The 25,858-nt window shown below is 44.8% G+C and overlaps 1 protein-coding gene and 1 non-coding gene across 2 annotated transcripts in view; both read left to right on the plus strand.

Moving 5' to 3' along the window:
- The window catches only part of COP1 (COP1, E3 ubiquitin ligase), a gene marked incomplete at its 5' end in the record, with an annotated part of 115,412 nt that extends 90,096 nt beyond the window's left edge, over positions 1-25,316 (plus strand). Inside the window, 2 exons of the mRNA XM_026039846.1 lie at positions 22,971-23,015; positions 25,062-25,316. Of these exons, the coding sequence (XP_025895631.1) occupies positions 22,971-23,015; positions 25,062-25,079 (63 nt within the window). The remainder of the gene's footprint in view (positions 1-22,970; positions 23,016-25,061) is intronic.
- LOC112947712 lies at positions 8,813-8,939 on the plus strand. Its single transcript, XR_003249468.1, has one exon.
- Positions 25,317-25,858: the final 542 nt, after the last annotated feature.

Consider the following 25,858-nt stretch of genomic DNA (forward strand, 5'->3'; position numbering starts at 1 on the left):
ATCATCCTSGTAGCCCTGCGCTGGACTCTCTCCAGCAGCTCCACATCCCTCTTGTMCTGGGGAGCCCGGAGCTGGACACAGTCTCCAGATGTGGCCTCACCAGGGCTGAGCAGAGGGTCACCAGGGCTGTGTAGAGGGCTGTGTCTTAATCCTCTTGGGACAGTACCTCTAGTTTTGCCTAGGACTGAYGGATGATACCCAGGTAGTGTTCAGAGGAGATGAGTCTTCCCTACGTGATGTTTCCCCCTTCCTCAGAGCTAGTCTGCTGTATTCCRGAGTTCCAGGTGCAGCTTCATTCATTTTTGTACTACACTGCAGAGAAGGCTGGCCCCATCCCTGGCCACAGAAACAGTTGTCTAAAGAGCAACCAATGCTCAGACTGCTTCCAGGAGAGCAAAAGGTRTTACTGCTGAACACAGAAGCAAATTGATTATGTAGATTAAGCATGGCTCAATCTATCATAATCACAGTAAAGAAGCCATTTAATTTGGTACCTGTTTGCAGGAGTGTCCMTCACTGCAGATAAGCAGGTTAGCCGGGCAAGGTTTCTCAAGCAGAAATATTGTGGCTTTGATGCTAGCAATGAGATACAGATAAGAGCAGGAAAATGACAGCTAAATTACTGAAGATTAAGCTTTATATTATTGATGACAGGGAGGAGGAGAGACAGATCTTTTGAGAACAGCATTGCAGATTTTAGCCAAGAAGTGTCTTCATAATTAGTCGTGGATCCTTCTCATTATTAACCTCATAGCAGTATTCTCTTTGAACAGGTTTCTGGTGCATCTCTTCAGAAAAAAAAAGGCCTTTTTTTTTCCCCCCTTTCTCCTCTGTTTCTCAACTTATTTCTTGATTACTTTTTTCGGCATATTTCCTCTTCAGCTTTATCTCTTGATGATGTTAGACTTGAATTCTTTAGAACTCTTATTTTTTTTCTGTGATAAACCGGTCGTTTGGTAGGACTCAGTGTGGTCACTGAGAAGAAGCGTCCATCCATTGTTTCCCAGTAAATGATACACAACGTGTGCACGTGAGCTAGTCAGGCACTCTGATAATTTACAATCAGCAAATTGGCTCCTTTCACTGAATTTAATTTCTCCAGTATAGATTATTGCAGGAAGTGATTCATTGCCATTTTAAGTGCTAATTAATTTGGATGACTTATGAACAGGAAAATGAAACCTCCTTTGTCATTCCCAAATAACCAAATGCATATTCAGTGTCCTTCTAAATACCTTGTATTGACTGTAGCTACATCTCTTGTCACTTGAAAGATAAATTTCTGTGGACTTTTTGGAGAAGATGACTGTAAGACTTCATTTTTCATTCCACTGGTGCAAAGTTTGGGAWTTTTTTTTGAATTTCCAGAAAGCTGAGAGTTTTGACTTGCAGCTTAAACTCACATGTATTTTTGCAGTGTTCTCAAATGGTTTGTCAGAGGATAGTTAAGATATACCTAAGAAGTAGTCTAAAGCTTAAGAGAAATGGCTGTACTAAATGACTAGACCCAAACTCTCCTTCATCTCCCTCTGATTCTGAGTGATGGCACCAGTAGTGGTGTGAGCAGCTCCAAAGGGAGGATTTCTATGACTTGCTGTCATAGACCGGTGGATCCTGCATAGCTGGGCTGAATTTCTGGTAAATTAGCCCACGGCCTTCGTGTGCAGCATCTCTCCAATTGGTGTTCTTCAGGGTGTTCTCTGGCATAGCGCAGCACGAATGGTTCGTCCTGGAAAGGCAGCAGTCATACTCCTCTCTCCGGTGACTGAAACGCGTAGCGGTTTGCGTCAAGCAGAGAACGATCAGCTTCTGTGACTTGACTCTGCTCAGATTGCTTCAGCTTTTTCCCCTGAGGGTTTTCAGAGGTTTGGCTCCTCTCTGTGGAACGTGTGTAGGCCGCATAGCGCGGGCGCTCTGGTGGCTCCCTCTTGCCCTCTGCTCTGTATATACCCTGTCTTTCCAGCCATCCCACTGACCGGCCAACACGTTTCAACTGAAAGTTTTCTTCAAGTTTTATTCAGTTGCTTAACACTTTCCAGTCTCGTATACTAAGCTGCTTGAAAACTGAGTTTCTATATGCACAATAATTTCTACTTGGCAGCCAAAAAATGTTGCACCAGGTGCAATGAGTGTGCTCCTTCGTACTGAGTACGCTGGTATTCCTTCATACACTTATCTTTCCAAATGCTCACCTCAGGGTTCYGTTTTTGTGTTGCTACAGAATATTAACTAAAGAAAATACCCWGGTGACTAACAATATTTTGCTCCTCATCACACAGCTCTTGGAGTCCAACTGCCTAGATCTTCATGGAAAAGAATTGTCCTCTATTAATAATGGTTYGTGCATTATATTAAAATCTCAGTGTTTTGGCACTTCTACCCATGTGTAAGACCATCTTGTTAATGTGATTATGCAAATTGTAGGGTCTAGGAGAAAGCATTTAATTTATTTTGAATCTGCTTCATGCAAGAAGTAATAYTGGTGAGTGCTCCCTCAGTATTCTCTCTCCCCCCTTCTTCGCTTGCAGGGTCGCACAGTTGGCACTGCTGTCACAACCGAGCATGGGCAGCCGTGGAAGTGTTGGGCAACCAGCTGATAACGCCGGTCTCCATCCACTGTCCTCCACAGACCCACTGCATTTAGGAGGAGGAAAAAAAAAAAGAGAGAGAAAAAAACAAAAAACAGTGCCTCGCACCACTTTCTCCATGTTCCAGGGCTCAAGGCGATGTGGCAGCAGGCAGGCAGTGCACGAATGGATGCATTAACTCTTCCTYTTCTAGATGCAGAGCAGCTGCTTTTGCAGCCTCTGCACATAGGGGATGAGTCGGTTGCTTTTGTTCAGCGCTTGAAGTTCAGCTCCCCTGTGGTACTGCAAAACTCTGATATCATTCGAGCATCTATTTTAAGAAYAGCCTTTCCAAGGAATGTAGGTAGTTTGTTTTTCTCCGTGTTGGTTTTAAGCTTGCATTTGCAAACTCAGTTCTTCTGTACTCTTCAAGGAGAAGAGTATAAAAGAGTATAAGAAGAGTATAAAAGGTTTTTTCTTCTTTTTTTTTTTTTTTTTTTGTCTGTCTAACCTCAGAATATTGCTAAGCGGGTGGTATTTTTTTGAAGTGAAAGCAGTTCAAAGTTGCAGGTAATTCTTGAATGAAGGCAGTGTTTACTGTCTCTCAGATTTTTGTAGCTGTTATTTGCTCACCAATGCACAGAAGAAGAAAGCCTGATGGAGATGGGTTGGATGCCCTGCTTATTACAGCCACCACTTTTAGAGCTAGTGAATGACAGGGTTCTCTGAGTTGTGYTGACTTCTGTTAGCATGAGAGCTTCACCAGTTGATCCTGGTGATGCAGCTGTAGGGATAATGGAGTGCAGTTCATGGCTAATGTAAACCAACATGTGAGCAGGCACCCACTGTAGGAATAAGAACTGGAATTGTGCTGGTGTGAGACATTTGTGAACAGGAGAAACAAGAAAACCCCGTTCAGCTGTCAATAAATTTCTAAGTAGATATTTTCCTCCTGTTGGTCCTCTGCTGCTTTAATATCTATCAGTTCTTTATTCAAGTTTGAGTCTTGTAATAGCTGGACACAAGCCAGAAAAGGCAGTGGGAACTTGGGCTTCATTCCCATCTCCACCCTTAACTCAGTTCTGAACCATACACAAGGTTACTGCTGTGCTTCAGCTGGTGCCTGGTGCGTGTTGGGTGGCCTCTGTACAGCCTATATCCTGAACAGTACCACTTAATGGAAAACTGGGGGGGGTATGGTAATGCCTTATGTTAAGCACTAAGGTGGGAGGCAAGGCAAGAGCAGATTCGTATTCAGAGAGCATTACTTTTTAGAATTAAGTAACTGTATAGCTGTCATTTCTTTCCTTTCCCACCAAACTTCTGCACTACTGTTGGGCTTCTTGGTCTAACCTCTGATATGTTCTGATGGATTCTTAGGGCACTGCTTAAATAATAAGTTGGACAGCTGTAAGGTTTTGAGTAAGGACCGTCCTTTGCATTTCCTCTTCTATAACCTTTTTTCCCCTCTCTCATTGCATGTATAGCGAGTCTGAGGCAGCAACTCCTTAAAGCAGTGAGTTGTTGGAGTTGGGCAGATTTTGAATGTATGCTGTGTGCTGAGCCAGCATCTATTGCCTGGATGCGCCAGCGAAGGCGTCAGTCCTCCCTGGGACCTGCCATCCTTTCCACTCCTAGTGCAAAGTCCAGTCTTACCGGACCTTTTTAGTTTTGTTTTTTGATGACAGAATGTCTGTCTGTCTCTTCCCTGGAAGTGYCAGCTATAGTCTCTGGTTGCCACAAAGTGCCTGTAAGATGAGATTTGCCCAATTCTGGCTGATCTTAGTAAGCTGGGGAGCATTCAGTCGAGCAGCACTGTATGAAGCAGGTAGAGAGTATCATCAAGGTGGTAGGCACAACAGCAGGAATAGTCATGTATTTCACCCCTTAGGAGTCGATGCAGGAGGAGAGGAGCCCGGTGTCCTGCCGGGAAGGCCTGCGCGGGCTACAGGGAGGTAGGTTTTGAGAAGCCCTCCGTGCTGGGCTCAGCCTCACCTTTGAAGTCGGCCTCCGGAGAGCGGCACGAGCCCCGCACGGATGGTGCTCGAGGCCTCGCTGCCGGGTTCTGCTGCGTTTGAACCGGTGTTAGAACCACGTCCCCCTTGACGAGCGACACGCTGGTGTCACTCCAGGTGACTCCAGGTCCTGTCACAGCAGGCTCGCCTTTTTTTTTTTTTTTTTTTTTCTTTTATTCCTTCATTTTTTGGCACATCTAACCTGTGGCAAGCTCTGGCAGAGCACCAGCATTTAGTAGGCATTGTTCATGAATCACGTCAGCCTTTTACTCTAGTGCTCTTCATTAAGCAGTTTTAATGGTAGGACGTAATGTTTTACAGGGTCTAAATGAAGTGGAAAAAATAGGAACTAATTCTTTTTCCTTCCAACGCAGGATTTTGAGCAGATAATTCAACCTCTAGGTGAAATGGAAGTACTAGTGCAGAAGTATTTATAGGTAACTTTGCCTGCAAAGACTTTAGTTGATACATGATCCTACGTTGGTAATTAGTGCTTAGCTTTGGAGCAACTCTTCCAAAGGGTTTCTAGCCTTTAGTCCTTATGATATCAACACAGAAGCCCCAAAGTGTCCTAGAAAGCGAGAACTACTGGCCAGTTTAATCGCAATGACATGGCCTATTACTAAATGAAAGAACATGGCTTTTTTAGAGCCTCTTTATTAAAACAGATGATTTCCCAATAGCCAAACATTTTTTTGATATCATTTGAACCTGTTTAAAGAAGATGAGGTTTCTTTTTGGCATGTTGTCCAGATCTAATTGTAACTAATGCTAGATGAGCTTGACTACCTAGGTGTACAAAGTAAAAACAGTCAATACTTTGAGAGCCATCTTATGTCTGAACTGAAACTCCCTGGGTATGTCATTATTTTAGATATATAGGATACACCACAATTATGTCAGTATATTCTAAGGAAGGCAATCCAGAACAGCAGAAAAATCTCATAGGACAAATTATTTTTTAAAGTAGTAATTTTGTTTCTTGTATATTATGTATTAGAATTACTTCCTGTCTTATCTGGTGACCAAAGCTGTAGAGAAGCAAGCTGTTTGCTGCATTACTGGACTTTCTAGGTGTACTTTATCTCAAGTGAATTCCACATTTTACAGAATTAAACAGTCTGAGGAGCTTGGCAAATGAGACAACTGAAAGGAAAGACTAATTCAGATCCATTTTAAAAAAAAAATTTACTTGTAATCTGCAGATAGCATATGAGTTAAATCTGGAAGAAAGAGAAATTGCATCCCTTCTCACAAACCCAATTGGCAGAGACTTGACTTAGCCAAACCTCAGGATGTAACATGGGCATAAATAACTTCTCTTGTTTTCTCAGTGTGTTGGTTTCTCAATTATATGGCAGACTGGCCATGTTTGATCCTCTCGTGTTCACCCAATAATGGAAACTCTGGTTTATCACTCTCTTTTTGTCAGGTTCGTGTTTGACTCACATGGTAGAAGAGCAATTTTGAATCCCTGGATTGTGCGTTGTGAACTTTCAAGTTTGTGTTTCAAAAACATCTTGGTCATATTCTACGGTTACTTTCTTTAGTCCCATAATAATATTTCTTGCTTGGGTGCTTTGTTTGTTTGTTTTTCCCTGCCCCCGAGGAGAGCTGACTAATTTACTGACATGTACTAATGTACTGTTGAACCTGGGAATCGCCCGTTCTGGAGTAGGGAGAGCAGTGGGAGCTATAAAGTCTATAGCTATAAAGCTATAAACGTCATCTCTGTTCAGTCTTTTAAACCTCTCATCGTGTTCCTTTCTGAGCAGGCCAAGGTTTTTGGTGATTTTGTGAAAGACAAGTGTCCTCAGCCGGGCTGAGGCTCCCGTGTCAATTTTAGATAGCACAAGAACTTGGGATTGAGCCCAGCTCACTACAAATCAACATAAAGTAAGTAAAGGATCTGGTACACACTCAGCCACGCTGTCTCTGTCTCTCCTTATGCAGAGAAACGCATACTGCATATGGTCGATGTGGTTTCTGAGAGGTCATTTCTTAAATATAATTGCCTTCCCTGGAAGTTGTGGTTGCAGGAGTATATGATCCAAAACCGTTCCTAGGAGCCGTCTCTTCTGCTGAAGACTCTAGCAATTGACCTAGCTTTGCTGCGGTACCAAATAAATAGCATTTAGTCCTCATGGAGAACAACCGTTTTCATCGTCTTAGATGCACCTTATTTCTTAACATCTCTGTGGTGAAGCGGTCGCGGAGCCGGCAGCCTGGGAGGGAAGTGCCGGGTTGGCTTTGGCCCACGGCGCTGTGACCTCCCAGCAGAAAGTCAACAGCCTCTAYTCGGAATATTTAAAGACTGGTAGCCTGGCGAGGGTGAAGCAGATCAGCCAAATGAAACGCAGGAAATGATTGTTGTCTTCCCTTACCCTCATCGGGTACCKGCCCAAGCTTGGCTGCCTGGCTGAAATAAAGCTGCCAGGCTGCATAATAGAGGCCTTGGATTTAATTCTTTTCACCATTTCAAGCTCCTCTTTGGATGGTATTCCCAGTGCCTTGACTGGTGGTGACTGTAGCAGCCGTTTTCGGTGCTGGAACGAACACGTCCTTGTGTGGCTCTGGCAATGAAGCCAGCCGTGCCATCCCTGAGCCTGGCCTCTGCCTGGGTGATGGCCCCTGTCCTCTTGCGCAGACCACTGCCACGCAGCTCAGGCCCTTCCTGATGGACAAGTTCCCAGCGCCAGGAGAAAGCTCCAATTGTTCCATGTGCCAGGTCCAGCACGGCCGAAGTCCATGTCGGACTCCACAAGCGGACAGGCTGGCCACAAGGCTGGGGCAGACTGTGGCCACTTGGAAACAAAGCCCAGGAGAATGGGGCCCGTATTCCAGTCGTTACCAAATCTTTAGTAACAGAGCCCACAAGAGCGGCAATGCCTTTGCCACGTGAGGAGGAACTTCTTTAGTGTACAGATGATGGRGCCCTGGCMCRGGCTGCCCAGGGAGGCTGCGGAGTCTCCTTCTCTGCAGATTTCCCAGACCCACCTGGATGCAACTGGGTGCTCCGTGCTCTGCGTGTCCCTGCTGGAGCAGGGGCTGGACTGGATGATCCCTAGAGGTCCCTTCCAACCGCAACCCTTCTGTGAACTGCAAGGGTAGGAAAACTGTCCATTGTAAGGGAGATGATTTTAGTTGTGAATTGGATTTAAAGATAAAATCTTCCCAGTTTCTGGGTCCTGGATTTCCTATTCATTTCTCTTTGTCAAGATGAATCGAGAGCGAGATTTAATCCAGAACCAAGATTGAACTGTCCTCAAACAGTGATGTAGAACATCACCCAAATATCACTTTATTGAAATCCCTTTTTTTTTGTCTTCTAATGTTAAGAAGTTGTGAGCATGTAATAGCTGTTTGTGATATGCACCATACAAAGAAGCCTGTTTTCTTCTTCAATAGTTTATTAGAAAATTAAGTGTTTTCTGTTTATTGGAATAGGTCAAAAGTGTGCATTAAAGCAGGACCCAAGAGCAGTTAGGATAGTTGGCTGCTCTTCCTGCCTGCCTCCCGGCCCGGCTCTGTGCCTCACRTCCAGTGAAGCTAATGTACAAAAACACACTTCTAAGCATTGATACCTTTTTAATCACCCTTTTTTTACAGCAGGAGAGCACGTCAAGCATTCAAATTATTACTAAATCTCTGGTTATAGCCTCGAACAAAATGCTCACTTTTGCATGTGCTTTGCATTTTTGGAGGGCCAGGGGCAAGCGTGTGTATTGGGGAGGAGGGACTCACACAACTGGAGCATTTCCAGGCTCATGCGTGAGCTTAAGACTCTGTCAGTTCCCTTCACAATTCTGGCTTTGGTCCTGCTGCTCCCAGTAATAGTTTAGGAACGGAGTCAAGACCAGGAGATTTGGAGGCCTGTTGAAGGCAGGGCACTTCTAGGAGCTACTGCTAGCCAGTAATCATCAGCTCTTTTAATCCCGAATGAACCTGTTCCCTCTGTTGAGTGAGTAATAAAAGGTTTAGGGCTGGTGAGCCTGTGTGCACGTCCTGCAGCCTCTTTGTTTCAGCTAGAAAGATTTTGACCTTAGAAGTTTAACTTGCACACTTCTTGTTATTTTTCTATTGTTTGAGTCTTTTTCTTGAGCTTATTTGCATGCATGAACTCATGTTTCATTTAGGTTTCGTGTACTCGGAAGCCTGGGRTAAAAAGGCTGTGTAACAAAAGGCCTTCTCAATCACAGAGCTTTCTAGTCCTGGAAGCTGCTGGGACCAACTGGGACCGGCTGTGTGGTCAAACGAAGAGGTTTTTGTCCACTGTTGCCAGCTTCCTAGAGTGAAGTGGGGGTCTCTGTCTGCTTTAGGAGAGCCGGCCAGCGCAGATCGTTCCCCTCCAGACATGTGGGGTGCTGCCCCGCGTCCGGTGGCTCCTGCCGCTGTCCCGGCAGAGCGCTCCGCAGYGCGGCCCTAATGCTCCCGCTATGTGGCACGTTAGGCAAGGCTTGCTCTGTAACTTCCAGAGCTAGGCATAATTGCCCGGAGTTCGTCTGGCTCTGTATTTTTAAATAAGACTATAACCGTAACTATTTGGCCTCATTTTTTTTTTAACCTCATTAGGTTTAGCAAGCTGGCTGTAAGGGACACACGAAATTTGCGTTGTGGAAGGGTATGCGAGTGGAGCAGGACTGCATGGCCTGAGGTTTGTCCCTCTCTGAGAGCAAGCGAGAGACACATCCCCGAGGGAGAGAGTTCCGGGATGCCGGGAGCCCTCTGCTCTGCCTGTGCTCCTGGATGCCACCGCTGAGGTGGGCCTCACCATCCGTGGAAAGGAGTTGGTGCTTCCACTGCTTCATTGCCACGGCCTCCTGCTCCGCACTCGTTCCCTCTCCACAAGTCTTATCTGCTGGACAAGTCCACTGACACTAAAAGGGAAATGGGTAGGAGTTAAAGGTGCTCTCTGGCATCTAGGATGGTTATTAAGTGCTGACCTACTACCTGATTCCTGCTCTGCAGAAGTGAGACAGTTTTGAAAGAAGTGGCCACAGCTATGTAGGTAGAAAGTTGTGCCCTTAACAGCTGATTAAGGAACTGGTAGCCCCCGTTTGCCTTGGTGGGGGGTTATTTTTTTTTCCCTTTTTAAAACATTCCATTATATTACAAGTGAGGTTGCTAGCAGCATTTATTTTTTAGYGGGACTCAACTGGCAAGTTCCAGTTGCTGCTCTTCTGGTGCGTCCATATTTCACYTGTTGCCTGCCTTGCTTTGCTTTGCGCGCTTGTGTTTTAGGGCCTCAGTGCTGACAGTCCTTGTTCTTCTAGTCCTTGACCCCTCCTATGCAGACATAAAAGCCTGTAGTGTTTTCTCTTTTGTCTTTGTACTTAGACCATTAGACTGTCAGTCTATTATTTACAAAGCCCAAGGGGGGTTGCAGATTGAGCTTGGCAAGTCCTCTCCAAGTTATTTAATAGCCATAAATGAAAAAGCCCATGCAGAGCTTCAGATGACTTTTCAGCCGCTGGTGTGGAGAATGCCAGGTATGCGAGTCCCACGAGTTGTGCTCGTTTATGTCTTGTGATGAGCGTAATAGCAAATGAGATCGGAACTCAAGGGCTACCTCCTGGTATTCCTCGAGGAGGTATAAGTTACAGAAAGGTGAGTGAGTAGCTGAGGAGAGARAGTGGAAAGTAAATGAAAGAACAGACAATTTCTCTCTAGTTGGAAGAACTGTGTATCTGGTTTGGGGTTTTTTTGTTTGTTTTTTTTTCTCACGATTGATGAACTAGTCAAAAACATCCTATGTTTTTCTTCTGATTTTAATCTCCGTTTGCAGTGATTTTATTTCTTTTACACCCTCTGTTTTTTAAAGTATTTTTATCAGTTGAGTCATGCAGCAGTTTCTGATTTCTCAGGTGCATTTCTCRTATTTTGCTTGCCGTTCTGGCCTCTGGGATGTTTTAGATGCATGGGATTAGGGAAGCAAGCAGAGGAGCCCAGCTGACTCCTTCACATGATGCACAGTCACCATAATCTTTGAGGAGCTCATTCTGCAGAGCTAACTCATGGCAGTAAAGCTGTGCCCTCCTGTCATCAGAGGTATAGTTCTCTTCTCTTCCCAAACTCTTCTTCCCTTAAGTAAATATGATAGAGAAAGCATCAGTAGGATATYAGAGAAGCAACCTATTAAGTGTTATCTCTATTTTATATGGATTTGTKTAATGACATTCTTATTTTATGTACAAACAGACCTTTGCTCCCTATTAAAATTCAATTCACTGTACTTCCAGTACCAGTGATATGATTTGGAAAATGGCCCTGAGGTTGTGCAGTTTGGGCCTCGGGACATCTTCTGAGAAAGACCTTGGCATCTTTGATAATTTGCAAGTGAAAGATGCCTCTAGCCCTGACAATTTTGCARTCGTAGCACTGTTTGATTCCACTCCCCTTTGCATGTGGTCACCAAAAATACTGCTTTCTGAGCACGACGTTGGCCATGAGTCAGTGTGACACAAGCCCTGTTCTCAGTTGTTGGCTTCCTTGGGTGGAAAGGAAGGTGGTTGGGGTGTTGGGAGGACACTCGGCTCAGCCTGACCCCCTCTTTATCAGTGATTACATCCAGTACAGGAATACAAGACAGTAATTTTTTTTTTAACAAAAGTAACTATGACTTGAATATGTACAGGGAACTGCGTTTTCTTTTTATAGCTAGTTAGAATTGCACTTGTGATATTAAACACAGTTGGATATCATCAAAACCTGCTGTTTGCATGTGTGGGTTCTAACCGTTTTTCGTTGTCAAACTCAAATTTGTTGACGTGTCTCCTACATAAATTTCTAGCATGTTTGTAGGATGCCCTGACCAGTGAAAATTTATAACTGCTTACTTGGTGAATTGCTCACTTGGTGACTTCTGAAACAGCATTTTGAGAAAAGCTTCTTGTTTTTAGAGACTAGAGAAGGCCACGTAGTATGGTAAAGTTTGCACCGAGTTGCAGGAGGCTTCAGGGACATAGTGCTGCAGAATGCTGAAAGAGAGCAAGCTATGAACTATCCCAAATTTATTGGAAAATTTTGTTTTACCATAATTAAACTTCCATTCTTCAAACTAAATTCTTCTTTCCTGAATCAGCATATGGTATAAGTAGCATTTAGTATTATAAACAGCATTTAGTAGAGCTGTAATTTCATGAAGCTTACATATTTGCCAACATTAATAGTATTTGTGCCTTGAATCATTTATTTATTTATTCTCTCTCCTTTTTGTCCTTTTTCTCTCAGTGGGTCTGCTGATCTCACCTCYGTAGCACACAAAAGCCACAGAAGAACACAGAAGGTTCTAAATTACTTTATAGGTCCTTGAATTTGTGTCTTTCCACTGAAACCTCTTCTCGCTTTCCTGATACACCTCACATCCTTTCCAGCCTGCTGAAAACTGTGCAAAAACACTTATTTCTTTTTCATATTTCTTTTCCAGCTGGTGTGAGCGAAACATTCAGAATAGTTAATGTGTTTCACACTTATCTGGGCACTTGAATCCCTGTGGAATGCCCATTCCCAGGCTGGTGCAACGGATGGAGTTTTAGCATCTGTCCAGAATCTTGAAAGTTCACTGAGTTGTGGAAGGCAAGTCAGAGGACTGGCAAAAGGACCAAATTCACACACCTGGATTTGGATAGCATGGGTTGCATTTGCTGCTCAGCAGGAGGCTTGTGAGGATCTCTGGTCGTGTATCCAGTCTCTGGCTGATACTGCCCCAAGCCCAGGCCTCAGAGCTCTCTGCATTGCAGCTTCACGTGCCGATACCACGCGGGAGCTGCCAAGATGCCCTTGTTGTCACTGCAGCACCAGTGTTTGCTTTGGTTCTGGATTCAGTGCTGGCATTGCACTTGGGTAGTGCATGACTGTAGGCAAGAGGCATTATTACAGCTACAGCAAAGCCAGCAAATTATGTGTTGGAATTAAGAYTGCCTTGAAGACCTTATTTGAGCCCTTTTTGCATTTGTGTGTCAGAACAGTCTTATGCTAGTGCTTACTATTAGAACAGTGCAGAAAAGCTATGATCGGCGTGAGATTGAATTTGCTAGGTATTGCCCAGACATGTAGTAAGTGACAGCTGATTGCCCCAAAGACTTGACAGCCAAACCATACAAAATGAGCAGTGGCAGAGTATGAATCTGTTATCAGTTTTAAATAAATTGATTTCCTCACTCCATCAGTCATTTCATGAGTTTCTGCCAAAGCCTTTCACTCTTAGTGACCCAGGCAGCCTGGCTCATCTCAGCTCTCCTAGTCCTTCCTGACATCTTTTATGATTAACCTGTTCTCCTGTATGGATTGCCACTGCCTTGGTTTGTAATGCATTAATTGTACTTCTGCTTTTGCTTTGCACAGAGTGTGTCATGTCAGGCCTTTAGTAACATTTCTCTCTTTCAAGTCTGCATCCTTTGGCATTGCTCAGCCCACGTTCCCACCAGTTACGCAGCTGCAAGACCTCAGTGGTTAGGTCTGGCCTATATCCACCCTGTCTAATGGCTGCCTTTAGTACCTTAGTACTTGTCAAGATTTACACATTCCTTCCTAGGAATTCCTAGGAAGAATTCTAGGAATTCTAGAAACACATTCCTAGACTGTAGCTAGGCAGATAAATTATATGTCACTTCATCTTTCAATAGTATTCTGAAGCCCTGTCCCAGATTGAAAGCTGTGCTGGGACAGTGTTGACTTTGTGTTTGCTCCAAAGACAGCAGCATTTTACGGGCCATACTGCTCTGCCTCCTCCCATCACAAGGAGACTTGACGTGGCTGCTTAATCTTACAGATCCAGCTGTCAAAGATGGCCCGGATCTGAGTCTTTTCCGTTGCAGTGAGAAATTCTGTAAATTGAGGCAGTTTTGCTGAGAGGCCAATATGTGGATTAAGGAGACTAGCAGGAGGCATCATCTGGATCTAAAATGTTTCACCGCGTGATAATCGGTAAAACCTAAAGGATTTCCACAGCATGTGATCATAGACTGCAGAACATAAATCATAATCTGGGGGAAGCACAGAGGCTAGTGGATTGAATTCTAGATTGCTGCCAGACACTGTCAAAAATACCAGCCCCACAGATATTTTAAGTTCGATGTTTTGGCTTTGTCTTCAACCTGTAGCCCAACTCCCATGAAACTCCCATGTTTTTAAGAACCAAAATAGAGGAAGCAAGTGCTGCTGCTGAATCTAGACCTGTTTAGGTGCATGCACGGAGGAGCACAYGCTCAAGCAGAGGTACCGTCGTTGCTGTGACAGTCATCTCCTGCACGTGAGTGGAGGGCGAGAGGTTCAGGGTGACTTGAAACACTGGTTAAACCATGGGCTTGTGAAGGAGGGAGTGTACTGGGACTCCTCTTATTTACCAAGGTGCATAGCTACTTAGCATGTTGTGAGCAGAGAGGTAGTATGAAGCAGGATTACCTGCCCTTCTCCCACACTCCGTGACATGAGACCCTAGTGGAAAACTCCACGAGAGTTGTAGAAGTAATTAGAGAGCTTGGAAGATTCAAGATGCTGGTCTAGGTCTTGTTCCYGGGCCTGCTGTAAGTGTCCCACTTGGAGAGCTTCGGCGTATTCATAGGGGTAAGCTGGGGGTGAGAAGAGCCATTAAATGCTCTTCAAAGACCCTGAGTTACTAGTACATCCAAGCCACTGCACTCAGCCACGCCTGTCACGCTAGTGTGCTTTAGGAAGGATATTCCAYATGTTTGACAGCAGTTTGTATCCATGGTTGGGCTGGAAGAAGAATGTGGCTGTAATGGATTACTTTTCAGCAAATAAGCAAATACTGCAGTTCAAAACAGAATGTTTGTCAGGAGAATTAAACCTCAGTAATATTTCTCTCTGCTTTCTGTCTTCAGCTTCTCATTGTAAATATCTGGATTAACCTTGGGCAAATCCACTGAATGCACTGCCTTGGTTTCACCAAGTGGCAAAGAAGGATAATACTTAGGTACCTCGCCAGAGTGTCTGTGACAATTAATGCTGTAATGTGCCTTTTGTTCCACTGATAAAAATATGCTGTGTAATTGCTAAGTTGTTTTTACTGATTGGATTATTAATTAAATGTGCACATGTGCATTATTTATTGGCATAATAGAATTAAGTTTTAAKAATTTAAAATGCTAATATCAAGGTTGTTAGGTCGTTCATAAGCCTATATCAGTCACCTGTTTAAGGCTGAAACTATTAGCACTGGGAGAGGAAGAGGAGACTGCCCAACTAATGACTTATTGCTTAGCGTTCGTAYGTAGGACCTGATTTAATACCAGGACCAAGAGCACTAAGAAGGAGCTTTGTGCTGGCCTAGCAGTGATTCCTTGGTAGAAGGCACTTGCCAGCAGTTGGAGGAGTGGCTTTCAGTAAGGCACGTAATACTGGCTTTGTGTATTCAGGAGAAAGCATGAAAGAAAGGACCTGCGTGGCTGTATGTGCCTGCCAAACTGCTGACGTGGACCATCACCAGCTGCTGCAGGCTGGACCAGCGTCGCTTGTGTCCCACTAATAACATGAGTTGCACCCTAACAGGAGGCTCTGGGGTTTTGTTCACTCTTCGTGGCAGCCCAGGCTCTGCTTTCGTCCCCTGCCAGCCCCAGCCCCTGCCCAGTTCGGAGTGGTGGTCCTTGCTGTGCTTGGGGACCKGGCTGTGAGGTGCTTGTGTTAGGCTGGGCTTGGAGGGTGGGTGGACCGTCTAATTGGAGGTAGTTTGGTTTGAGAAAGCTTTTCACATTCTCTTGTTTTCTATATACAGCTTCTGATCCCTGGGGGTTTGCAGTTGATCTGAACACAAATCAAAATCTAACGCTCCTCGATTGACAGCACGCTCGGGTGGCTTTCGAGTTAACCACTTAGTGATAACTGGGTTCTTAATTTCTCAACACTTAGGCATTGGTGGCATGTTCTTCTGATCAAACTTTCAGTATCTGCTGGAATGAGCATTTGGGAGGGAAGCCTGTGGAACAGTGATAGCAGGAGAGAAGATAGCACCCCGTGGCTTCATTTTGCCGTGTTACAGCACTGGTGGGCAGGGAGGCATGACCTTGGTGAGGGAGAGATTCGGTTTGTCACCCGTGGCGTGGTGTAATGACTGAGTGCAATGAACGGGAGAAGCAGGAGGAGGGAGGGAGGGAGAAAAAACGTGCCAGCAGCAAGGATGCAGTTCTTAGTCTGTGCCGTTGTCAAGCCAAGTACTGCCCTGCATTATCTGCGATTGCAAAAGGAATGCTTAGGGGGGTTAAGTATTAAGAGAATAGATGCTAAAAGCTGTTTTCACTGAAACAATGCCTCAGCGTTTCCTGTGGTTTTGCAGTATTGATGCTAATGTGTTGCATGTTTCTGTATACGTTTTTTGTGGCCTTATTGCAAGCTATATTTATATACTGCTGACACTTTATTCAAGGCCTTGAGCTCCCGGCTTATGGGGAGTGTCGGAAATCCCAGGATATATGGCTGTGGAAACCAGCGCCTTGAAAGACCTTGTCATAGAGAGATGCGCAGCAGAGCTGAGCATCCCCGCTTGCCGAGGAGGAGAGAGCTCGTCCTTGGAGCGGGGGGGTGTGTGCCTGTGCGTGTGCGTCGTTTTACATCAATGCCAACAGAGCTCGAGCTTAGCGTGCGTGTGTGCCTGCCTCGCCTGGCGGGGAACGTGCGACAGCTCTTACAGCTGTGTCGTCTGGCCCGTGTGGCTGCAAAGTAACGAGCCTCCGACAAGTTGTTCTCATCTCAAATCCTAAATAAATTAGGTGCTCATCAAAAGCACTTCCGCTGCAGACTAAATTAGAGGTGGTTGCCAGTGATATGTCAGCAACTCCTAGAGTGGGCGTTCGTGGCTCTTTTTCTTGTCTTTCCACATCTTGCTCCGCACTGTTCCAATCCTGTGGGCCTCAGTTTCCGTTTTGAATCCAGAAGGCAGCATCAAGATGAGCAAATAGGGAGCTACCTGTGTACAGCTCCATGCACACACATGTTTCTGTTTTCTTCTAGCCTAGTCCCCCGTCGACTTGTTGATCTCGTTTTCTTCAGAGCTATGGACTGAAAAGAAAGTTCATGTTAAGGAGAAGTGATTTCTCCCTTGGCTCAGAAGCAGCTTACTACTTATTTGCAGCAAGCCTTTGAATGCTCTTCTGTGCACCCATATGCTGTGAATGCAGAGGCCATGGTATATATGCTCRCAAATAAGCTTCCAGATAGAGTAGTTTCTTGGCCTGAGTTTGGGCTGAATAAAAGCAGAAAAATACATTAAGTGTAAAATCCAAAATTGAGGAGACTGCTTCTTCAGGGAGGCTTCACTGAAGCAAAAAAGAGGGATATATTCCGTGTATCAAGAGAAACAGTTTAAAAGATAGGGGAAAAAAAAGTGGAACTGTCAGTAAACATAATTTAAAAGCCTCCATAGTGAGGAGGTGAAAGTATAGAACTGTAGAAAAAGTAGGGTAAGGATTATACAAGATATCCTATGGAGACTTGAGCTCTGTGTGTGCAGAGGAATTACCTTCAGAATGGGATAAAAATGCAATTTCTGAAGATTAAAAAAAAAAAAAAGATTTAGACGTGTGTTCTTTTCCATGCTTAAAGCCTAAATTAAGTTTGAGTTTCTATTCTACTCAAGTATCTTGGTTCAACATCTTTTGTATGYGAGACCTGTTTCTTTTAAGAACTGCTGTAGTTTAAAGAAGTAATTAATTTCTGCTTGGGCCTATTGTTCATAGTGTAGATAATATTCCATTAAAATTGGTCAAAAGGGATTATTGTTAGGTGGCTACAGTGTCCTCTAATGTAAATTCCAGAACAGAGAGATAACAGGGAGTGCACTGCGTTTTATCCATTGCAGCGTGCACGTAGTCATTGCTAAGGCTTGCAGTGGAAGGGGGAAAGCTGTGTGCAGCTTTATTCTGCTGGGAGGAGATTTAGTGCAGTTGTGTGGCTTTTAAGGCTTCCGATGATGTGTGCTGCAGGTTCGCTTTGCTTCGTAGGTTAAAATCTGTAATTTTCCTTTCAGAAAAAAAGCTGACTTGAGTCGCACAACAAGAAAATAACCAAATCTCAGGGATTTAGGGTGCAAAGGCATTATACTCTGCTAATTGCAATGCGAAGTGTAATCAAGCACCAGCGTTCTCCTGTGGAACCATTTTCACACATCTTGATGTACAAGAAGGCTTTGTGCGTGGGGTCAATGGCAAAAGCCCAAAGTGAAATTTGTCTTGCAGGTGGTTGATAGTCCCAAAAGCAGCTGAATAACAGTCACCATCTTTATTAAGGAGTATTAGTAGCTTTCCCATTAAAAGTTCTAAATGGCCTTCTATGAAGATAGCACCTGTGGATTTAGTTCAACAGCATAATTTTATTCAACCTGTGAAAAATACAAAGCAAGCATTGTCTCACCCCTGTGCTTCCCCGTTCTGACGATTTTGCTTGGTTAGTATCTCGCTCCCCTGAGTACGTGTTCAGTCAGTTGGCAGTGGGTCTGTCTGCTTGCAAGAGAAGTGCTGACAAACCAGCCATTTCATTAGCAAATGTGGCTGTTGGGAGGGGGAGGTGAGAAGAAGTTAATTTAGAAGAAGATCCTGAGGAATTCTAACTGTAAATCTGTAGGGAGAGGGGGGGAAAAAAAAAAAAAAAAAAGTAGTTGCAAATCCAGAAAACTCATTCCTAAGGTGTGGGCTTAGTGTGCTGTACGTCTGAGGAGAGTGGGCTTTACTTGTGCAGTAAATGGGGGATATCGGTGAGGCACAGACTGCGTTGTCTGCAGGTATTTATAGTCCAGGGAAAGTTACCCACAAGGGTTTTGTGCTCTCCACCCTTACGGGTGTTCCTGCCTTTGTTCCTGTTAAGCTTGATTTCACAGCACCACCGCATTTCCAAGCTGTAGAAGTCCATGTTATGAATGCACAGAGACGTTTAAAAATCTGCATCAGGAATTCTTCTGGATAGAGACGATGCTCCAACTCTTTCCTCAGGCAAGCTTGCACCTGAGAGAGACAACTTCTAACTTTAAAAGGGTTGGTGCTTCTGTGGTAACAAGGAGGAATGGTCTCACAAACAAGTATGAGTAATTGCTCCTCATCCTTTCTATTTTGGAAGCTCTTTATTTTGTGTTTGAAAAAGGAAGACAAATATTTACCTGTAGATTTTTATATATATATATATATATATATATATATTTTTTTTTAACAAGCCTTTCTGACGAGGTGGGTGGCTGAGTATGCAGAAGATGAGCTTGCAGCTGAGCTACTAGCTCCCGTCTGAAGCTTTCAGTTGCTTTGTAAAGTTGAGTCTGCTCAAGTATCAGTGTGTCCCTCTAAGGACATGTGTGTGCCCCGATTGCAGTTTTAAATAGCCATCCATCTGGACTGACTTTGGTTTAGTTTCGCCTTGCCCCCGCCATGTGTTCTTGTACAAAAGCGCCAAGGATGCTACCACCTCAGCTGTCACTTACTGCCTGCTAGAGTGAGGCAGCTCAGGCGAGTTTCAGGGCTTGCTTGGCTGAGTTTCCTCCAGCTTCATGAAACTTCCAGAGCATTTCTGATTCTTTTAATACTGACCGCTTTCTGGCTGACTGCAGGTGCTCACACAGCTTGCCTTTCTCCTCCCTCTTCCCCAACTCGAGGCTATCCACAGCCAGGAGGAAAAGAATCAGAGTGCTTCAAAACCCAGTTATTACCAGTTATCACTCCACTGAATCGAAAGAGTCACTAGTTTGATTGTGTTTTTCTTTCCACAAGAATATGATGCAGAAATTGCTTCTAATTGAGCAGATGGTGAAAGTCTCTTCCAGTCCCAGGAGTGAAATGCTCTGAARGTTCTTGTTGGTGTCGTATTCACCAGTGATATTCACCGTTATGCCACAGCTGCCACTCTGAAGGAGATGAGAACATGTCAGGTTCGGGACAGAGGTGCTTTTGTCTGATTAATCTTTTTTGCTCTCAGGACTGATTCACACCTCTCATTTTGCCTGACACCTGCTTCCCTTTGGGTATGCTTCGAGCCTGGATGCAGACCAGTTATGGTCTTTTCCACCCGTAATGTCTGTGATCTGCAGTGACAGCATTATGGGAAGGCTGAAGAACAGTTCCTTGATGCTCAGAAGGGTTAGAGTTCATCACAAATCTTCCGTATTTCCTAAAAACATTCAAGATCATCAAATGCAACTGTAGACCAATCACCACCATGCCTGCTTTAGGAAGAAGTTCAGGAAAAAGGCTTTGTATGTGTGCTGTGAGGTGGTGACTGTTCATGAGTGGTCTCAGCAAAAGACTTTCAGCCCCAGAACATCTCAGAGTTGTTCTGGAACTGTCACTATGTCAATCTCTGAAGTGATTCCCAAATTGCACCTACATTTGGCAATTAATTTTTCTAAATGTGGATGTAATGCCAAGAAGCAAGATGATACCTTCTTCTGATGTCYCCAGAGTCTGACTCTTTTCTACTAACTTGACAGGACCAAAACGCTTAAACTCTCTCCTGTCAGTTTTACAGCTGTCCCCAGTTTGTTGAAATGCCATGTTATTTGATCACAGGAGACCTGAGAGCATTGCACAGCGTCCCCACCTATCATTTCTTATCTACCTTGATGTCTGGAGAACCTGCATTTCATCAGGTTGCTTTCCGCAGGGTGTGGTGATGCTCGAATCAGCTGTGTGGAGGMAAGCTTGGCACACACGAAGCCCTTGTCTCGTGATCTTGTGATGTTTTGGGAGAGCTTTCCTTCAAGCTTGTTTTAACAAAGGCAGCTGGCACCTTCTGTCCCTTCTGTCAAGAAGGGCTGCAGCTGCCAACCACCTATAGCAAGTTTCAACTAAGGCGCCTGCTTAGACTCACTCACAGTAACTRATTTCTCTTCTGAGTACACCTTAGTCCGAGGGGATTCCCAACGTACTCCCTGCATCTGCTTTTGAAGCTTTTGGCTTCCGTAGGGAAGTTGACCTATGGGTCAGACCAACCTTTTCACCTTTCAGCCCTGCATAGACAAAGCGCTACAGGCAGAGGTGCAGTAAAATTGGACAGGGATSCCATATTTTTCCTGCCTGGGGTAGTTGGATGCATATATTGTAGGAACAATATGTATTGTCCCATATGGTTGTCTTTGGAGGCCATCTGAGAGCGCCCTTGAAACCATGCTGTGCGAGCAAACCGTTGTTACARATCAAGAAATCCAAAGCAAGAGTTTATGGCCCCTGCCCAGTAATGTTAAAACCGCAACAGGGAGGCAAACAAGAAATACCTGGATTCATACATGTCCTGACAAAAGACCGGTTCAACACGCACATGGCCGTTGTGAGTTACAAATCTAGCAATTACGTGCTAGCGGAGCAGCTTCACGACTTGCCTGGGTTTTTAATGAGTTGACTGTATTGGCTTTTTTACTGGCAACACAAAAGGAGGAGAATCGTTCCTTTAGAGGGTTTTAAAAATAAAGTTGCGTAGCCTGTGTTCCCATAGAAGCAAGCAGAGTGCCTTCATAAGCAAGTCGCYGTAGGTTTGATGACAGGTTTGGTGCTAATTCTGCTGCTGTCTGTTGCTGTTTGTTTCTCGGCGTTGCGGATGAAAGGCACCGAGCAGCGATTAGCTCAAACCCTGCTGAACCAACAGCGGGTTCTGAAGAGCAAGAACTCCAGAGCATGTTACCCTCTGGCGCTTTTATTTTATTTAGCAGGTAAAAAYGTTCATTGAACCCCAGTTCATTTGCGGCGGTGCCCCAGCAGACTGCAGCAGCAGTGTGAGTTGCCAGGCCCTCGCGATGCAAACGGGGAATCCTTGCAGCCCTGCATCGCCTCTGCTCAGGAGTTCAGGCCTCTTGAGCTGTACCCTAGGTAGCTACCTGGGCCTCTGCTCTACCTCCAAAATCCTGCTAGGCTTCCCAGAGCAGGTAATTAATCCTTAAATCGTATTTATATATCCATTCCCCAAGTGGCACTTGAGATTCTGGCCTTCTTAACCAGAAGCTGGGGAGTTCACAAGATTAGACCCTATTAAATAGCAAATTAATGGGAGTTAGAGTGTGTGTGTGTCCTTTTGAGGATGTATTTTCCTTTCGGGAGCTTTGATTGCGAGGTTCAGTGGTGAGACATTATCAGGAATTTCAACTAGTCTTCTAATGGACAGTACCRTGGATGAACAGATCTATTCACATAAAGTAGCCCAATGGTTCACCAACAAGCCACTTTTACCTGAGAAGTGTTTTCTGATGTTGAATGAGACTTTTCCCCCCTTTGCTTGCACGCTGGTGGTTCTGCAGCCCCCAGCAGCTCGCGGGGAGGCAGCGTTGCTCCTGCCTTGTTATGTGCCAGGCTCGCGAGGAGGGACCTGCCTCTGATGCTCCAGGACGAGCCGCCCTGGCCTCGCCGGGCAGCTCCCTTTGGAGCGGCTGCCTTCTAGGCATCCCGTTTGTTAAAAATGCACGTGTTAAGTGATGGCATAATTGCGGCGAGTCTGTCTGAGCGCGGGTAGCAGCAGCCAGAGAACCTGGAGAAAGGGGTCTAAGGAAGGAGCTGTCTGTAGGCACGAYAGTTTGTGCCGGCTGTTTTGGCAGTGTGCGCCCCAGGTAGCAGTGCTGCCCGCCCTGGAAAGGACGGCTGTGGAAGAAGGCTCTGCASGGTGCAGGTCAGCTCTGCCGGGCTGGTGCTGACTTGGCTTTTGTTTTTCCCCTTCCCATCTCCTCCGATGCGAATGCCTTGTGGGTTTGGTATGTTTGTTTTGAGAGCTCGCAGGTCCCTTCAGGGGTGGGGGCTGGCGGCCGAGGTTTAGTTCCCTCCTCACGCTGGGCTTTTGCCCCGGGGGACTCACTGGTGTAACGAGCCCTTTGGTTGCAGACAAGCAGCATCTCTCTAATGGAAACTCTATTGATTGACGGGAGATAAATAAATGCTGTTTTTCTGCTCTGAATAATGGTAGGGCCACAGCCCTCTGTGTCTTTCCCATCTGAAATTGGTGTGTTTGCTGTGGCTTTCTAACTGTGCGGAAGATGAAACTACTTTTCCACTCCCTACTCTTTATTTTACTTGTCTGAAAGCTGTTGGTGCTTGGGAGGATGTGTGACCTCAGAGCTGGAGGTTTTGTCACATTGATTAGTCAGTTTAGTTAAGGCACTAGAGACCTTTGCCATATGCTGTCAAGAGATGAAAATGATTGTTATTATTTGCCTACTTCACAGACAGACTGCAAGGATTAATTCATGTCTGCAAATTGCTTTGGAGATTTAAAGTTCTATACAAGCACTAAAGATTATTGCTTTCTAATTCTTTAAGGTAATAAAACTTTTATAAGGACTTTTAGCCTTGAAAGGATCTTAGAAATTAGAAGAGCTAAGTCCTTTTGAAATTAGATATACTTCTTATGTTTAAGATAAACACCAGCCATGTTACTGAAAAAGGCGGTGGCAAGTTTTGATAATACCTCTTCTTTTTTTCAGGAGTCCAATGTGCTGATTGCTGCTAACAGTCAGGGTACAATTAAGGTAAGTTATTTCATGCATCTTCTCCTTAAACATTTAAATCCGGTTTTGGTAAAGATTGAGGTTCAGAAACTGTACAGCCAGAAGACACCATTAGAGAAGGCCATCCCAACTGTGAATGTTTGCAACACAAATGATATATTCGCCTCTGGCACATGGAGGCATGAGCAGACAGCACAAAAGCAATGAGACCAAATCAGAGGAAAGGTGTAGAAAAGATGCTGACAGGTGCCCAGCAGCTGCCGAAGCCCTGCCACTCTCCGGGCAGTTATGTGCCACTTGGATTAGATGTAAGGGCCGGTGCCAGTCTTGCCTAYGTTGTGTTTTTCTTGACCAAGAGCAGGGTGCAGCGTCCTAGTTGCCACAACAGCCAGTGGWTTTCTGCCTTGGCTTGAAAGCAGTTGTGTCCCACGCTGGTTTGGGTTGAAAGGCTCTACGTGAGCGCTGTCTGCCACGAGCACCTACACACACACACGCTGGTGTTGCACAAAACCCCTGGGTTTTGTGGCAGGAAGCAACAGCTGGCAGTTAACAGTGTTAGCCAAACACCCTCCGCTCGCTGCTGCTCCCGGCACAGGTTTCACACTGATGTTCTGCTAGGCTTTGAACTCTTCGAGATGAGTAAGTATTGTGCAGCGTCTGTGCAGTGCAGGTCGGGCCCCGAAATAGAGAGCATTTTGCASAAGACTTTGCCCCTCTTTGTAGATCTGTTGAACAACTGTTCAAGCACAAAAAGCAGCCAAACCCAGGCTGGTACTTAGTGCTTCGGAGAGCATCAGTTCCAGGATGCTCCCAAATTCTGCTCAGGAACATTTGAGGCTTGGTGGTTAACACTGCAGGCCTGGAGTCTGGAGTTTTGACTTTGTTAACAGTTACCGATAGAGGGTTTTACTTGGGATCTTTAAAGTCGTGTGCTGTTTTTTTAATCTTATGAATTTGAGGTCCCCTTCTGATTCTTCACTGAGTCCYTGTGGCAATAGCTATTCCCTAGAACAGCACAAGATTGATAGCCTGAACATTGCCGCTTTTCCAGGGTTTTTTTTTTTCTTTCAGGACTGAAGAGAGTCCTAAGTAATCTCTATTTGACTTGCATCAAGATATTTTTTCCTCCTCTGTAGGCCACTTCTGACTTTTGGAGTGGCACGGTTACTTCTGCTGTTGCAATGTGTAATACTGTAGTCTCTAGTTTCTAGATTTATTTAGCAGGCTTGGAGTTGGTTGCTTACTATCTCAGTCACTTGCTTCTTGGTAAAACAGGTAAAAACATCATAAGCTTGTGATACCTTTAAGTGATGCAGCAGCAACAGTAGAGTGATTATAAAGGACAGATTTTGCTCGTGCGCTTTGGTTGTTAATGAGAAAAGGCAGAGAGAAAAATGTGTAAACAGCCAAAGTTATTAGAATTCTGCTCTTTCTGTTTGAATTTATCAGAGCACAGTGGAGTAGGTGTGTCACAGTGTGTCGATCTGACAGTGTCTGGAAAAGAGCTGGGTTTGCTCTTACAGGGTGAGATTAAACCCAGCCTAATCTAGAGGTAGATACTGTATCTATCAATAGTATTGAGAGCTAAGACCCCTCAAAGCTGTGCCCAGTGAAGCCATACCTAGAACACACGCAAGCTAAATCACCCAGAAGTAACTCCCCAGCTAGTGATTTTTCTTCTGTTGTGTCTGGTGGGGGAGATGATGCAATCAGAGGCTACTCCACTATTTTAGCATGGTAGATTTAGTGTGAGTGCAAGCAGAAAGGGCTGAGAAGAGCAAATCTTTGACCTCCGTTACAAGATTTCAGATAGCTGGTATACTGGGATCAGTGGGAATGGGGCAGCTGGGCAGTCTTGCATCTTGCTGTGATTCATCAGAGTGTGAGCAGGCACTGAAGTCAAGGTTCTCACCAAGTGCTTGTCACACTCATGTCACGTTGCTGCCTGCTGGTGAATAAGGGCTGGAGAAAGAGTCAATCCCTGTCCTAATGATCTAAATAGTGATTTAGGAAGCAAGCAATGTCGTAAATTCCTGTCCTGAATGTCTCATCTTTCTTATTAATCAGGTACTGGAGCTAGTATGAAGGGCTTTCTCTCAAGGCATGAGGTACTTGGTCCTGCTGATGCGCTACAGTGTTCATCTGGGATCGTCAGTGGGGCAAGAAACCGAAGCAACCTTGATGTTCCTCCCCAAAACCATCATGTTTGGGGGGTTTTTTTTCCACATATGAACTTCTTAGGACATTCTGGTATGCTGGGGACACCAGTGAACTGTTTGCCGTCAACATTGACTCCACAGACATTGCTGCTGCTGGTGGTGGTATGGTTGTCTAATTTTTATGAAAGGAAAACAAATTCTTTGAAATAAAAGCAAAAAGGAATAATAAAATTTATTGAGCCACAAGCTGAAGCTGGAAGATTCTCTCTTGTTGCATATGGGAACAGATTACTTGGGAAGGGAGCTTACAGGATCACACGGGGCTGTCCTCAGTTGTGCATCTCCCGTTACTTTTACCTGGACTATTCCATCCCTAATGGAAAAAGAAATTCTCTAAGCCTTATCTGGACATTTAAGCAATTTGCATTCAGATCACATAATAATATGGTTTAGTTGTTCCTTTTGATTTTTAGATGCATTAAATGTGTAAGCCAAGTTGACACCTCTGGAAACTGAAGTCCTCTGGTTATCAAGAAGAGAATGGCAGCTTCCTGTTCCTCCTCTCCTTACGCATCTGCTTTGACCTGAAGAGGCTGCTCCTAAGGAGACGAGTAATTTACCCTTTCGTCCACGTGAGTCTGGGCACCTGCTGCCCACCACAATTGTGTTGAGCTGATATGAACTGCAGTTGCCTGAGACCTGGAC

The sequence above is a fragment of the Nothoprocta perdicaria genome, unplaced genomic scaffold (genome assembly GCF_003342845.1).
Source record: "Nothoprocta perdicaria isolate Ctin4 unplaced genomic scaffold, notPer1 scaffold_243, whole genome shotgun sequence".
Lineage (NCBI taxonomy): Eukaryota > Metazoa > Chordata > Aves > Tinamiformes > Tinamidae > Nothoprocta > Nothoprocta perdicaria.